Consider the following 11,551-nt stretch of genomic DNA (forward strand, 5'->3'; position numbering starts at 1 on the left):
TTTTTTTTTTTTTTTTGGATTTATTGTAGAATGAGGTCTCGCTGCCCAGGTGGGTCTCGAACCCTCGGGCTCAGGCAATCCACTCACCTCAGCCTCCCAAAGGCGCGGGATTACAGGCTGAGCCATCGAGCCCGGCTATTTTTTTTTTTTTTTTGAGTTGGAGTCCCCCCCCGCATCATGTGGTCCAGCTGTCAATCAAGATGATAGTCATGTGACTCATGCTGGCCAATCGCAGCTCTATCTCCTGAGGGAGTGATGCTGAGATGAATTCATTCATTCTGAGCTGGGTTGATTCACTTCTGCTTTTTAGATTCTTGGTACTGCCCTGCTTTCTATCCTTTATGAGGCTTGGCTGTTTTTAGGTATTTTTATAAATTATCCAGGATTTTTCTGGTTCCTCAGCCCTTTCCTATTACTGGAAAGAGTCAGGCTTCCCTTTGTCTACCATTTCTCTCAGAAAGGGGCTTCATATGATAAGCCTGGGTAGTACAGAAAGCCAGGCACCAGGATGTCCAAGGGACCTATCTGTGGGGTAGGAATCAGAGGATAGAAATGTCTTGATTTGACGAAGTGTGCCAGCAAGGGTCTTCTCTCTCAGGCTGGGCAGTGAGTGTCTTCTGGAAGAAGGAACATCACTATTGAGTTTGCATTGAACCCTTCCTAAATGTCCATGGGACGCAGAATGTGAGGGCTCATCCTTAAGGCTTCAGACAGGTCTCCTGAAAACAGAGTTCATTTATTAATCACATGAATGAGCTCAGATGCTGAATACCCATAGTGAGATTTCATATTCATGTAGTTTGGACAGTTCAAAGCCCTGGACCTGGAGAAATGTGTCCCTTATTGTGGTTTGGTCCAGTCTTCTGATTTAAAACAAAAAAGCAACAATCTTTAGGCCATGAGTGAGTTTCTTCAACGGAGAAATTTTCCCACAAGTCCTTGTTTCTCCCCTCGGGCAGCGGTGCTGGTGGCAGCAAGGGTCCAGTGTCAAGGCCAGGAATCTGGAGGTGCTTGGAGAAAGTAGGCAGGAGGGTCCAAGGGCCTGGGGGTGAGAAGCCAACTGGATATTGGTGTTCCCCTTCTGTCTAAGGGGCTCTCACCTGGTCACTCAGTGCAGGCATCCCTGATGCCCAAAAAAAGGGTTTCAGAATCTTCAGAGGAAAGGACTTGGAACTGGAAATTCAAGCGCAAGGAGGCTGGAGCAGAGTCTTGGAGGAGACAGGAAGAGTGAGATGCTTGATTATGCCTCCAGTTGATTCTGGAGAGCTGCACAGTCCTGGATGGAGCCACCAGCCACAGGTGGCTGCAAAGCAACTGAAATGTGGGAGCATGAGTTGAGATATGTTATAAGGTTTCAAAGACCTCATATGCTGGGTATGGTGGCTCACGTCTGTAATCCCAGCACTTTGGGAGACTGAGGCAGGAGGACTGCTTGAGCCCAGAAGTTTATTTTTATTTTTATAGAGATGAGTCTTGTCAAGTTTCCCAGGCTGATCTCGAACCTGTGGACTCAGGCAGTCTTCTCACCTCAGCCTCCCACAGTGCTGGTATTATAGGCATGAGCCACCACACCCAGCCTGAGCCCAGAAGTTTGAGACTAGCCTAGCAACATAGTAAGACCTCGTTTCTACAAAAAAATCAAATTTCATCTTTTTTGTCTTCTACAAGAACAATCCAGGAACCAAGTGCCTTTCCTATGAGTACAGTCCCAAGGCCTTGCTGGAACTGAAACCCGTGTAGTGCAGGGGTGGGTGTGTCTCAGACTACCTTGACCAATCCACATATCTTTGATGGTCTTTTATTTCTTTATTTTTGAGACGGAGTCTCACTCTTTGCCCAGACTGGAGTGCAGTGGCATGCTCACGGCCACTGCAGCCTCGACCTGCTGGGCTCAGGCAATCTTTCTACCTCAGCCTTCCAAGTAGCTGGAATTCCAGGCACACACCACCGTGCCCAGCTAATTTTTTGATTTATTGTAAAGATAGGGTCTTGCCATATTGCTCAGGTTGGTCTTGAACCTGTGGGCCAGGCAATTCTCTCACCTCCGCCTCCCAAAGTGCTGGGATTACAGATGTGAGCCACCGCGCCCAGCACTTTGACAGTCTTGACTCTGTCCAAGTGTGGAGAGTGTCTCTGAAATATTTTAGCTAAACCACACCCATGTATCCACCTTTATGAATGAGAGTCCATTGCTAATATTCATCATGCTTATTAACAAATCAGTAAAGATCTACTTCCCAAGACTTCAGGGAAGTGTGTGCATGGCAGAAATGTCTTGGGAGAGTGGGGTCCCCGATGAACCTAGGCAATGCTCCCCTTTGTATCATACCAAACACGCTAAGTCAATTCCAGATATCACAGCAAATTAAGAGCATTAAGAGCATTAGCAGATCTTGTTCTGGTTTATCCAAATAAGATCAGTGAGATGGAAGTCAGTGAACTGTCCGAAAGTTTGGTGAGAAAATTCAATGGTTTTGATCCATGTCATTTCCAACTTTAAAGAAACAAATGCTGTCACAAAAGCAGTCATTCTAAAAAATGCATTTCGGTGTTCAAGGTACATCTTTTTAAGGTAAATGTTAACAATCCTTGGGAGAAGAAAACTGTTAGAATATAGATTTCAGTATTAAGGGAAAACGGTTTTTCTGTTTTAGTCTTAGAAACTCAACTCACTGATGATGAACTATAGAATGAATATAGATGTTGCTTAAATGTTAGGGCTATTTGCTATGTAAATATACCCTAACTCCCTATCTGTCTAGATCAAGGTTTCTCAGTCATGGCCTTGTTCACATTTTAGGTTAGAGAATTCTTTTTTTTTTTTGGGAGGGGGTGTAGCTGTCCTCTGTAATGTAGGATATTTATACCTCCTGGCCTCTACCTACTTGGTATCATTGGGAACACCCTGCCACACAAGCAGTGACAAAAATGTCTCCAGGCTGGGTGTAGTGGCTCATGTCTGTAATCCCGGTACTTTGGGAGGTGGAGGTGAGAGGAAGATTGCCTGAGCTCAGGAGTTCAAGACCAGCCTGGGCCACTTGGCGAGAACTTATTTCTACAATAAGTCAGATAATTAACTGGGCATGGTGGCACACGCCTGTGGTTCCATCTACTTGGAAGGCTGAGGTGAAAGGATCTTCTGAGCCCAGCAGGTCAAGGCTGCAGTGAGCTGTGATTGTGCCACTGCACTGTAGCCTGCGAGACAGAGTGAGACCCCGACTCAAAAAAAAAGGAAAGAAAGAAAAGAAAAGAATCTCTAGATGTAGATGTTGCCTAATATCCCACTGGGGACAGAGTCACCTCCCTCCTTCCTCTCCTACTCTCAAACTCTTCCCTTCCTCCCCCCTCCCACACTGAGAACTACTGTTCTAGGCCAGGTCCTAGAACAAGGCAATGGGCTAGCCCAATGCCTTGGTAGGATGCAGAATCTCAGACCCCCTCCTAGATTTACTGAACCAGAATCTGCAATTTTTCTTTTTAAGTAGGAGTCTCACTCTATCTCCCAGGCTGGAGTGCAGTGGCATACTCACGGCCACTGCAGCCTCGACCTTATAGGCTCAGGCGATCCTTCTGCCTCAACCTTCCAAGTAGCTGGAACTACAGGTGCACACCATTGCACCCTACTAATAGTTTTGAATCTTTGTAGGGATGCGGTCTCACCAAGTTGCTCAGGCTGGTCTCAAACCCTTGGGCTCAGGCAATCCTCTCGCCTCTGCCTCCCGAAGTGCTGGGATTATAGGCATGAGCCACTGTGGGCCCAGCCAGAACCTGCATTTTAATGAGCCCCCAGGTGGTCTGTGTGCTTCTGCGCCTGGCTGAGTCCACACCTGTGCTCTGGGGTGCGTGCGGTGGGACACATGACTCTTTCTCGTTGCAGGAGGCTGACGAAGCCTTGCTGCATAACTTGCGCCTTCAGCTCGAGGCCCAGTTTCTTCAGGATGATATCAGCGCGGCAAAGGACAGGCACAAAAAGGTAACTGGCCCCTTGAAGGCTCTGCGCAGAAAACCCAGAGCACTAGGACTGGGAGCAGAGACGGCCAGAGGGGCCTGCCTGGGTGGGTACTTTCCCTTGAACCAGATGGAGTGGGCAGGTCACTGGACTGCACTTGGTGAGCCGGAAGAGTATTGGGGAAGGCAGGAGGGGTGTGTTGTGTGGGGTGTGTGTGTGCTGGGAACTGGTGTCTATACTGTACACTGCAGTTTATAAAGCAATGTTATATAGATCTGTTGTGATGAAGCCACAGTCCGTCAACTGTTTCAGCTCAGAAAATGCAAAAAAGGTGTTGTTTTCAGCTCTGCCTGCGAGCCCATTAATTGAAGGCACACAATTATTCAGGGGCTCCCTCTCCTAAGTGCTCTGACCTCCCGCAAGCCCCCCAGCTTCTCACAGACCTGACTTTGGTGATCCTTGTGTACGGGAAAGATGAAATCCTGTAGCTGGGTAACCTGGAGTGAGGGAGATCTCTGGGCTGAGTTGCATTTTTCATCTTTTCTTCTTACTTTCTGAGTCAGAGTCTCACCCTGTCGCCCAGGCTGGAGTGCAGTGATATGCTCACGGCCACCACAGCCTCGACTGTGGGCAATCCTTCCGTCTCAGCCTCCCAGGTAGCTGGAACTACAGGTGTGCACCACCATGCCTGACTAATTTTTTGATTTATTTTTGAGACGAGGTCTCACCCAGTTGTCCAGGCTGGTCTCCAACCCCTGGACTCGGGCAATCCTCTCGCCTCTGCCTCCCAAAGTGCTGGGGTTACAGGTACTGGCTGCCTCTTCATCTTTAAAATGCGAATGCAGACTCTCCTTGCCAGTGCAGCTGTGTGAGTGAGCTAGTGTGGCAGACCCTGGCCCTGCCTCTGCTTTTTTCCCTCCCCAGTGGACTCTGTCTATCCCCCACTTATTGCCAGTATCTGCAACTTTGCCTGAGTACTTTCTCCAAGCAGCTAAGGATGTTCTGTCTGATAGGGAAGCATTGGGGAACAACTGCCCCCTGGAACACCCTGGGGTGAGGGGAGAGGGGAGGACACAACTGGGGTTGGTGTATATTAACACCCAGACTCCCTCTTGGTGTGTGGGCTGACTCTGAGGCTCCTGTTCTTTTCTGGCTCCCAGAGATCCCTACCAGAGTGGAGCTCCTGGTGTCCAACGTGGTGCCCTATTTTTTTTTTAGTTGAAGTCTCACTTTGTCACCCAGACTGGAGGGCAGTGGCACCTCCACAGTCACTGCAGCCTCAATCTGCTGGGCTCAGGTGATCCTTCCTCCTCAGCCTTCCAAGTAACTGTAACCACAGGTGTGCGCTACCACACATGGCTAATTTTTTGATTTACTGTAGAGATGAAGTCTCGCCAAGTTGCCCAGGTTGGTCTTGAACCTGTGGGCTCAGGCAGTGTTCTCACCTCCACCTCTCAAAGTGCTGGGATTACAGGTGGGAGCCACCTCACCCTGCTTGGTGGTGCCCTATTGATAACGCACCGCGCTTGGGCTGCCCTCCCTTCCGGCCTCCCCTTCCTCTCTGCTAGTTGTGTTTCCTGGCATCATCGCCCAGATTTGCACTCAGTTATTTGCACTCAGGTACTTCTCCCAGCATCTGCTTCTGCGGAAACCAAACTAAGATGTTGTGGCCAAGTGGACACAACCGGGGCTCGGCAAGTGCTTATGAATCCTTGATGTTCTTCTTGCCTCAGTTGCACCTGCATCAGTGCAACAGGCCTGTGTCCTCCTGCCAAGGTCCCTCCATCTTCCCATCAGGCCCAGCCCTTTCTTCCCCTCCACCTACCTTCTTGCTTCTGCTCTGCCTTATGGAACCCTGGCAGCAGTTTTGAAGCAGCTCAGAGCATTCTTCAGGGGCATTTAGAATGATGATGATGATGATGACAGCTCACTCTCTGAAATGTCCCTGTGTTGTCGCATTGGATCCCAATGAGAGCTCGATGAGAGAGTACTCAGGTCGGGTTCCCTACACAAAGAACCCGAGGTAGTGATTTTTGTGCCATTGATGTCTTGGTGGAGGGCTCAGGAGACAAAGGGAGGGAGGGAAGGGAGCCAGGCAGGGCAGGGAGGAGCAGAGAAAGGTGTGGTCTCGTGGGAGGTAGGTCTGGCCCTATCTCATGATCTCACAGGGAGCCTGGTTCCTCCTTGAGTCAAGATGGCTGGTCTCTGTACTCCTGTACCAGGAAGTCACTGGCCTGGGCTGGGGACAAGGAGGGACCTGTGTAGCTTCCTGGAAAGATGGCTGTCTGTTGGCCAAGGGCCACTCCTGGAGAGGGCTGTGCCGCCTGTCATCACTCACAGAGCTGGGGACAGGTGCGCTGGCTGGGAGAGGGGGTCAGGTGTCCCTACAGATAGTTGTCTCTGTTTCACAGAAGAACTTGCGTTTTCAATTTAAATAGCTTACCTGAGGCCACACGCAGTTAGAAGGTCACTTAGTCCAGGCCTGACTGACCAATGCCTGTTCTTTGAAACACAGCCCTCTGCTGGTGTCAGAGACGGTCTTTGTACCCTTCAGTTCCTCTTTTTACTCTTCTGTTCGTGCCTCTGCCATCTAGGGTTCTGGAAAGACAGAGCAAAGGACCAATGGAAGTAAAGGGAAATGGAGAAATAGACCATAGACTGAGCCTCAGGTTATTCATTTGCTCTGTTGTCCTTTTTTTTTTTTTTTTTGAGTCAAGGTCTCTGTCATTCAGACTGGAATGCAGTAGCACGATCATGACTCACCTCAGCCTCGATCTCTTGGGCTCAGGTGATCCTTCTGCCTCAGCCTCCCGAATAGATGGGACCACAAGTATGCATCACCATGCCCGGCTAATTTTTTGATTCTTTTGTTTGTTTGTTTTGAGTTGGAGTCTCACTCTGTTGCCCAGGCTAGAGTGCAGTGGCATGCTCACGGCCAACGTAGCCTTGACTTGCGGGGCTCAGGCAATCCTTCCACCTCAGTCTTCCAAGTAGCTGGAACTACAGGCATGGGCCACCACACCCAACTAATTTTTTTATTTATTGTAGAGATGAGATCTCACCATGTTGCCCAGGCTGGTCTCGAACCCCTGAACTCAGACAATCCTCTTGCCTTCGCCTCCCAAAGTGCTGGGATTACAGGCATGAGCCACCGTGCCTGATCTGCCCTACTGTTCTCGTGAGATGAAAGATGTGATGTGCCCACGACATGCTGGGCACAGGGAGCAGGCTCACCCATGGTGGCAAATTTGTCACTCTCTTCTTTATCCTCAACTCCATCACGGTGATGGTGGAACATGTGAAAATGTTCACTCCTGGGCCCGCCCGGTCCTTGAGGGAAAAACTCAGGCAGCTCGACTTACAGTGAGAATGTTCCCTCTCCTCACAGAATCTTCTGGAAGTTCAGACTTATATCAGCATCCTGCAGCAGATCATGCATACCACTCCTCAAGCCACCATCGTGACGAGTGGGATGAGGGAGGTAAGAACTGGAGTGGGAAAAAGCCAAGCCATGCTGGAGGGAAGCTGTATCTGGAGAACTTTCTTCCACCCCTGTGGGCCCAGTTCACCTTGGTAGAGACCCCGGGAAATGTATCAGGTCGGGCTGTGAGTGCAGCCACGGGAGCTTGACTCTCCCACCCCTCACTCCTTTTTTTTTTTTTTTTTTTTGAGTTGAAGTCTCCCTCTGTCACCCAGGCTGGAGTGCAGTGGCACACTCATGGCTCACCACAGCCTCGACCTCCTGGGCTTAGGGGATCTTTCTGCCTCAACATTCCAAGTAGCTGGGATGATAGTCATGCACCATGGCACTGAGCTAACTTTTCTGTAAAGATGAGGTGTCTCTGTTTGCTGAGGCTGATCTTAAACTCCTGGAATCAAGCAATCCTTCCGCCTCAGCCTCCCAAAGTGGATTACAGGTATGAGCCACTGTACCAGCCTGGAGTCTCATTTGAATTTTGCTCTTGTGTTCTGTTCTTTTTTTTTTTTTGAGACAGGATCTCACTCTGTTGCCCAGACTGGAGTGCAGTGGTACAATCATATCTCACTGCAGCCTCGAACTCCTGGGCTCAAGTGATCCTCCCGCCTCAGCTTCCCAAGTAACCAGGACTGCAGGCACATGCCACCTCTCCTAGCTCTGTTTATTTAAACATCTGAGGCTACAGACTGTGTCCCTGACCGTTGTCTTAGGCATTTCTTGAAAATTTTGAGCTGCTCTCCCTTACACACTTTATAAGCAACCGCCAAACTGTCTTCCGAGATGGTGCCCGTTGTGGTGTCTGCACCCGCAGTGTGTGAGGGTTTCTCTTGTTCCATGTCCTTGCCAGTGCTGGGTATGGACACAGGGTTTGGCTTGCTTTCACTTTCCTCATAGCCACGTTTTGTATCTCGTCCCCTTCTGGCTAAGGACGCTGAGCACCTTTTCATGTGCTTATCTGCCATCTGTGTGTCTTTTTGGTTGAAGTATCTGCTCAAATCTTTTGCTTATTTAAAAAACATTGGGACCCTTGTTTTCTTGTTCCCCTTATCAACTTGATCATAAACAAAGGGATCCTCAGACACAGTGAGTGAATATTGTTTCAAGACCGAGCTCTGCTGATGATCGTGTTTGTCTGTGGTGTGAACTCTACTGGGAAGGGACAGAGATTATTGACAACGATTTGTAAAAACTGGGGAGGTGGATGTGAAACTTATTCCTGATAAAACTCTCCAAAGTCCCTCTTGCCTCGGCCCTCTGGCCGCCCAACAGGATGGTGACGTGTTTTGTTCCTAATGTGGCTGATAGAGTTTTGTGATGCATACTGTGATACATATGAGAGTCAACTGAAAAGGATGAAAATGAAAGGAAAAATGTTACTGTGATCTTTCTCCAGGGTTGTGGTAGGCTGGTGTTGGCCAGGGGAGTGCAGACTTGGTCATTTTTATGGTCACCTGGTGATCTTGTGGTCTGTGCTCAGCATGGGTCCCTTTCTGCTCCCAGCTACCCTTTTTCTGCATCTTTGAGGCAGGGAAGTGGGGGTTGAGACCTCAGAGAAACAAGAAGGACAGAGACGGAGACTGAGAGACACATGGAGAGACAGCGACGGAGGGGGCTGGGGAGAGAGAGACACTGAGAGACACATGCCTCCATGCCCTGAGAGACTCAGTGAAGAAGGCCCCCTCTGCCGTGTGGCTTGAGTCCATCTTCTCCCTGTGGTCCGGCCACAGGACCGACCCACTTTTTTCCAGCGTGCTGGCTTGCTCTGGCTTCCTGTGTGCTGTCTTGGTACTCTGGCCACTTTGCAAGGTGTTTGTAAGCAAGAGGCTGCCGCCATGTACCGGCTTGGATGCAGGGAGTGTTTGACGTAGAGTTGGTTTCTGACTGTGCATGGCTTTGAATCAGGGTGTGGGTCAGAGTCCCTGCTCCAGGGACTCCAGTCAGGCTGCAGTGAAGCCATCGAATGTTTTTGAATAGAAATGGTGAGGCAGGGTGGAACAGGGGTGGCTGCTTGGCAGAGTGTGGGGAGGTTGAAGGCCTTGTTCCAGGCCATTCTGCTTCTGCTTTACCTGATGGGACTGATGGCACCTCCTCTGGACTGTGGTAATGTCTTAGCATAGTGGGTGGCTCAGAGCACAGACAGACGATTGTTTTCATAGACACAGAAAACAGAGCCCAAGGAGCATCTGCCTTCCAGGTTTCCCTTTTGACAGGAGGGAAGACAGAGGCTGTGAGAGTCCAAAGTCTGTTCCAGAGTCCCTAGTGGGTTCTTGACACTACCAGGTCTCAGCTCAGGTTTCCTGATGCTCTGTCTCTGTGCTTTACACTCACAAGATGGTTCTGACTTTGAAGACAAAGTGAAATGCATTGACAGTGGCTGCTGTAGCCTGTCTTAGTCTGCTTGGGTTACTGTATAATGGGACATCTTAGACCAGGCATTTACACAATAGACGTTTACTTCTCACAGTTCTGGATGTTGGAAGTCCAAGATCAAAGTGCCCGCAGAATCAATGTCTGGTGAGGACTCTCTTCCTGGCTTGCAGACTGCTGCCTTCCTGCTGTGTCTCATGTAGCAGAGAAAGAGAACATGTGTGTGCTAGAGAGCGACAGACAGAGAGAGACAGAGACAGAGACAGAGAGAGACCAGAGAGAGACAGAGACAGACACAGAGAGATAGAGAGAGACAGAGAGAGATAGAGACAGACAAAGACAGAGAGAGATGGAGAAACAGACAGAGACAGAAGACAGAGAGAGAGAGAGAGAGAGTGCGCTCTGGTGTCTCTTCCTCTTCATGTAAGGACACTAATCCCATCATGGGGCTGCCACCCTCAAGACTTCATCTAATACTAATCACTTTCCAAAGTTCTAATACCATCTTCTTGGGGGCCAGGGCATGAACACATGAAGTTAGGGGACACAGCAATCTGTCTGTACCAGGGCCCGAACCTTCTCTGCCTTCTGCCTGACTGCATTTCCTCTCCCGCGTGCGTCTGACTCTGGTCTTCTTTGTGCAGGAGAAGTTCCTGACGGAACGGGAGGTGGCCGCCCTGCGCAGTCAGCTGGAGGAGGGCCGGGAGTTGCTCTCCCACCTGCAGGCGCAGAGAGTGGAGCTGCAGGCCCAGGTACCCTCGTGTCTGCGCGGCAGAGTCCCCCACACGTCCTCCTGGGGTGTCCCAGGCACACATACCTATGTAGTGCGAGTTGTCACACTGAACACAACCGTGTACCTGGCAGAAACAGGGCCTCTGAGTGGGTGACTGAGCACCAAGGGGTTTCCCAGGATGCCCTTAAACTGGAGAGTTCTGGGAATGTGGGGACAAGGCCGTGCTCATTCCTGGTCCCCCAGAGGTGCCCTCAAGACTCCTTGGAGTCATGCCCTCCCGCCAAGGGTGAGGCTGTCCCATCATGATTCGTTTTACCCTAGTTGAAGTTGATAAGAACAAGAAGAAATGGACGCTTGTTGAGAATTTTTTATTTGAGTTGGGGACTCAGTCGCCCAGGCTGGAGTGACATCATGGCTCACCGCAACCTCGACCTCTTGGACTCAGATGATCCTTCTGCCTCAGCCTCCTGAGTAACTGGGACTTCAGGTGTGTGCCACCACACCTGGCTAATTTTTTGATTTTGTTGTAGAGACGAGGTCTCACTATGTTCCCTAGGCTGGCCTCAAACTCCTGGGCTCAAATGATCCTCCCACCTCGGCCTCCCAAAGTTCTGGGATTACAGTCATCACCCATCCTGTCCAGCCCTCTTTTGGAATCTTTGTCCTCCACTTACTCAGACCCATGCTTCCGGTTTTTCTTGTTAAGATAAGATTTGTCCTTTGGGATTTGGTGACACATCTGGAAAAAGCGTCAGTGTTTGCCTCAGGTTAGGAATGTGCTGGTGTAATATACCCATTGCTACCCTGACCCCTTTTGGGGAAAGCTTAATTTGGAAACTGAACTCAACAGAAAAGCCCAGTCTGGCCCATTTTCCTTGTTTCCTTCTGGTTTTTTTCTCTCATTACCACATGGCGGGTCATTCTGATGGGGACGATAGGGTTTAAATATGGCACCTTTATCCTCTGTGTCACCACGTTTCCCACATCAAAAAGTAAATTGACTTTCGATTTGACAAGTCCCCAG

The 11,551-nt window shown here is 49.8% G+C and overlaps 1 protein-coding gene across 1 annotated transcript in view; it reads left to right on the forward strand.

Annotated features, from left to right (window-relative positions):
• The window catches only part of LOC103250895 (filensin-like), a 53,156-nt gene extending 42,475 nt beyond the window's left edge, over window positions 1-10,681 (forward strand). Inside the window, exons 3-5 of the mRNA XM_008049474.1 lie at window positions 3,878-3,973; window positions 7,338-7,430; window positions 10,439-10,681. Coding sequence (XP_008047665.1) covers window positions 3,878-3,973; window positions 7,338-7,430; window positions 10,439-10,681 — 432 coding nt within the window. The remainder of the gene's footprint in view (window positions 1-3,877; window positions 3,974-7,337; window positions 7,431-10,438) is intronic.
• The last annotated feature ends 870 nt before the right edge of the window (window positions 10,682-11,551 follow it).

Source organism: Carlito syrichta, unplaced genomic scaffold, assembly GCF_000164805.1.
Source record: "Carlito syrichta isolate Samal-C Ts95f unplaced genomic scaffold, Tarsius_syrichta-2.0.1 Scaffold135662, whole genome shotgun sequence".
Taxonomy (NCBI): Eukaryota; Metazoa; Chordata; class Mammalia; order Primates; family Tarsiidae; genus Carlito; species Carlito syrichta.